The sequence below is a fragment of the Coenobita brevimanus genome, chromosome 14 (genome assembly GCF_032717465.1).
Source record: "Coenobita brevimanus isolate Jiangsu-jjx chromosome 14, ASM3271746v2, whole genome shotgun sequence".
In the NCBI taxonomy this organism is placed as follows: domain Eukaryota; kingdom Metazoa; phylum Arthropoda; class Malacostraca; order Decapoda; family Coenobitidae; genus Coenobita; species Coenobita brevimanus.
The window spans coordinates 1,440,001-1,442,500 of NC_136967.1; the positions used below are offsets into that span (position 1 = coordinate 1,440,001).

The 2,500-nt window shown below is 53.3% G+C and overlaps 1 protein-coding gene across 1 annotated transcript in view; it reads right to left on the reverse strand.

The window, feature by feature from the left end:
- Positions 1–71: 71 nt before the first annotated feature.
- LOC145417773 (uncharacterized) overlaps positions 72–2,500 on the reverse strand; it is a 42,643-nt gene continuing 40,214 nt past the window's right edge. The window contains exons 13-14 of the mRNA XM_080286381.1: positions 1,417–1,657; positions 72–316 (exon numbers count right to left, since the gene is read on the reverse strand). Of these exons, the coding sequence (XP_080142507.1) occupies positions 72–316; positions 1,417–1,657 (486 nt within the window). The remainder of the gene's footprint in view (positions 317–1,416; positions 1,658–2,500) is intronic.

The window sequence follows — 2,500 nt, forward strand, 5'->3', positions numbered from 1 at the left end:
CCAAAAAAAAAAAAAGATAATAATGATAATAAATAAATAATAGTAAAATCTATATCACCCATCCATGGTCACTAAAACGTGCTCTCCGTCACACAAGTCTGCTGGTGTGGGCGCTGCGGTGGTCGAGTGTGAAGCGGTGAGCCTTCGCTGGAGTCCCCGGTGTGGTACAGGATGCTGGATGGGGGGGGCAGCTCCTCATCGGACCCCCCTCCCTCCCCTCCACCCTCATCTGGGGGCGTCAACTCCGGGATGGGGACGGCGGGGGGTTGCGGGGTAGTGGTTAGAAGGGGGAGTTGTGGGGATAAGGGGGACGGGTCTGTGTGTGGGGGAGGTGGGGAGGTTGGGTGGGGGTGAGGGGAGGTGGAGTGGGGGTGAGGGGAGGTGGAGTGGGAGTGAGGGGAGATTGTGTGGGGGTGACAGGAGGTTTGGTGGGGATGAGAGGAGGTTGGGTGGGGGTGAGGGGAGGTTTGGTGGGGATGAGAGGAGGTTGGGTGGGGGTGAGGGGAGGTGGAAGGGTGAGGGGAGGTGGAGTGGGGATGAGGGGAGGTCGGGTGGGGGTGAGGGGAGGTTTGTTTGGGGTGAGGCGCGGTGCAGGGGTATTGAGGGATGTTTGAGTGAGTCTGAGGTGTGCTAGAGTGTGTTAGAGTGTGCTGAGATATGCCTGTGTGTGATGAAGGATGATGATGTGTGCTAGAGTCTGTGTATGTATATGGGTGCTGGGGGTGTGTGATAGGGTGTGTCTTGGGTGCGTTTGAGTGGGTTTGAGAAGGGTTTGAGTGAGTCTGGGGTGTGCTAGAGTGTGTTAGAGGGTACTGGAATGTGCCTGAGTTTGTTGGGGGTGTCCTAGAGTGTGTTTGAGGGTGTGGAGATGTGCTGGAGTGTGTGTGGGGGTGGTGGGGCGAGGTAGGGTGGGTGTGAGGTGTGTTTGAGTGTGTTAGAGCCGTGGTAGGGTGTGTTTGAGGGTGCTGAGATCTGCTGTGTGTCACTGGAATGACTTTGGATGGAGTGACGGGACTTCCTAAAGATGTGTGTGCTGAAACAGGTGGGTTAATGTGCTTTGGAGATGTGCTGAAGTGTGCTACGGGTCTCTGGGATGTGCTAAAGTGTGCTACGTGGCTCTGGGATGTGCTAAAGTGTGATACGGGGCTCTGACATGTGCTAAAATGTGCTACGGGGCTGTGGGATGTGCTGATTTGTGCTACGGGGCCCTGGGATGTACTGAAATTTGCTGCCGGGCTCTGAGATGTGCTGATTTGTGCTACGGGGCTCTGGGATGTGCTAAAATGTGCTACTGGGGATGTGCTAGCTAGGATGTGCATGGGAGGGGTGACTTTGGTGGGGGTGAGAACGTGTGAAGAGGGAGAGGAGGAGGCGGGGTGAAAATGAACGGATTCAGTGGAGGGAGAGCAACCTGACAGCAAATCATGGTGTCTGGAACTCGTGTGGAAGTCTTGTGCTGGAATTCTGGAACCTTCTGTGGACTGGAAACTGGAGAAAAAGTCCTGGTCTTGACTTGCGGAACCCTCTTTGGTCTGGAAGCCTGTGAGGAGAGATGGTCCTTGATGCGTGGAACTCTTGTGGAACTCATGCCCTTGTGTGGAACCGTCTCTTGAGTGGAGCCTCGTGAGTGGATCTTCCCCTTGCCTTGTGGAACCATCTGTGGACTGGAACAGGTGGACTGGTGACTGTGTGGTGGTATGAGAGTCCCCGTGAGTCCCCCCTGCTATCGGTCTTCTCACCAATTCACACTCCACTTCGCCTTGCCTGGGGTGGATGGTAAGTGGAGGGGTGGGTGGTGGTGACTGCTGCTGGTGGTGGTGGTGTGGGTTGGTGAGGGCTGTGGTGGTGATTGTGGTGGTGGAGGTGGTGGAGTCTCGTAGGGGTTGCATCTCCACCACAGCGAGACTCATGGAAAAGGAGTTCTGGAATGGAAGAAAGAAAGAATAAATGAGAGAGAGAGAGAGAGAGAGAGAGAGAGAGAGAGAGAGAAACACGCTTATCATGCTGAGCTTTTTAATTCAGCCACGGAAGTATTTTTCTTGGAGTTTTTCTGAAGATATTTTTCCTCTTCAGTACGTCTAAAAGGAAAAAATAAATGGGCGGAATAATAATCGTGCTCGCCTTTCTCTCTCTCTCTCTCTCTCTCTCTCTCTTTCTCACACACACACACACGTCGTCAGCACTTTCTGTCTTACCTCCACGTTTTCTGTTTTGGTATTTATCTTCCTTCCTTCCTTCCCTCCTTCCTTCTTTCCTTCCTTCCTTCCCTCCCTCCCTCCTTCTTTCCTTCCTTCCTTGCCTCCTTCCTTCTTTCCTTCCTTCTTTGCCTCCTTCCTTCTTTCCTTCCTTCCTTGCCTCCTTCCTTCTTTCCTTCCTTCCTTGCCTCCTTCCTTCTTTCCTTCCTTCCTTGCCTCCTTCCTTCATTCCTTCCTTCCTTGCCTCCTTCCTTCCTTCCTTCCTTCCTTGCCTTCTTCCTTCTTTCCTTCCTTCCATTTCCATC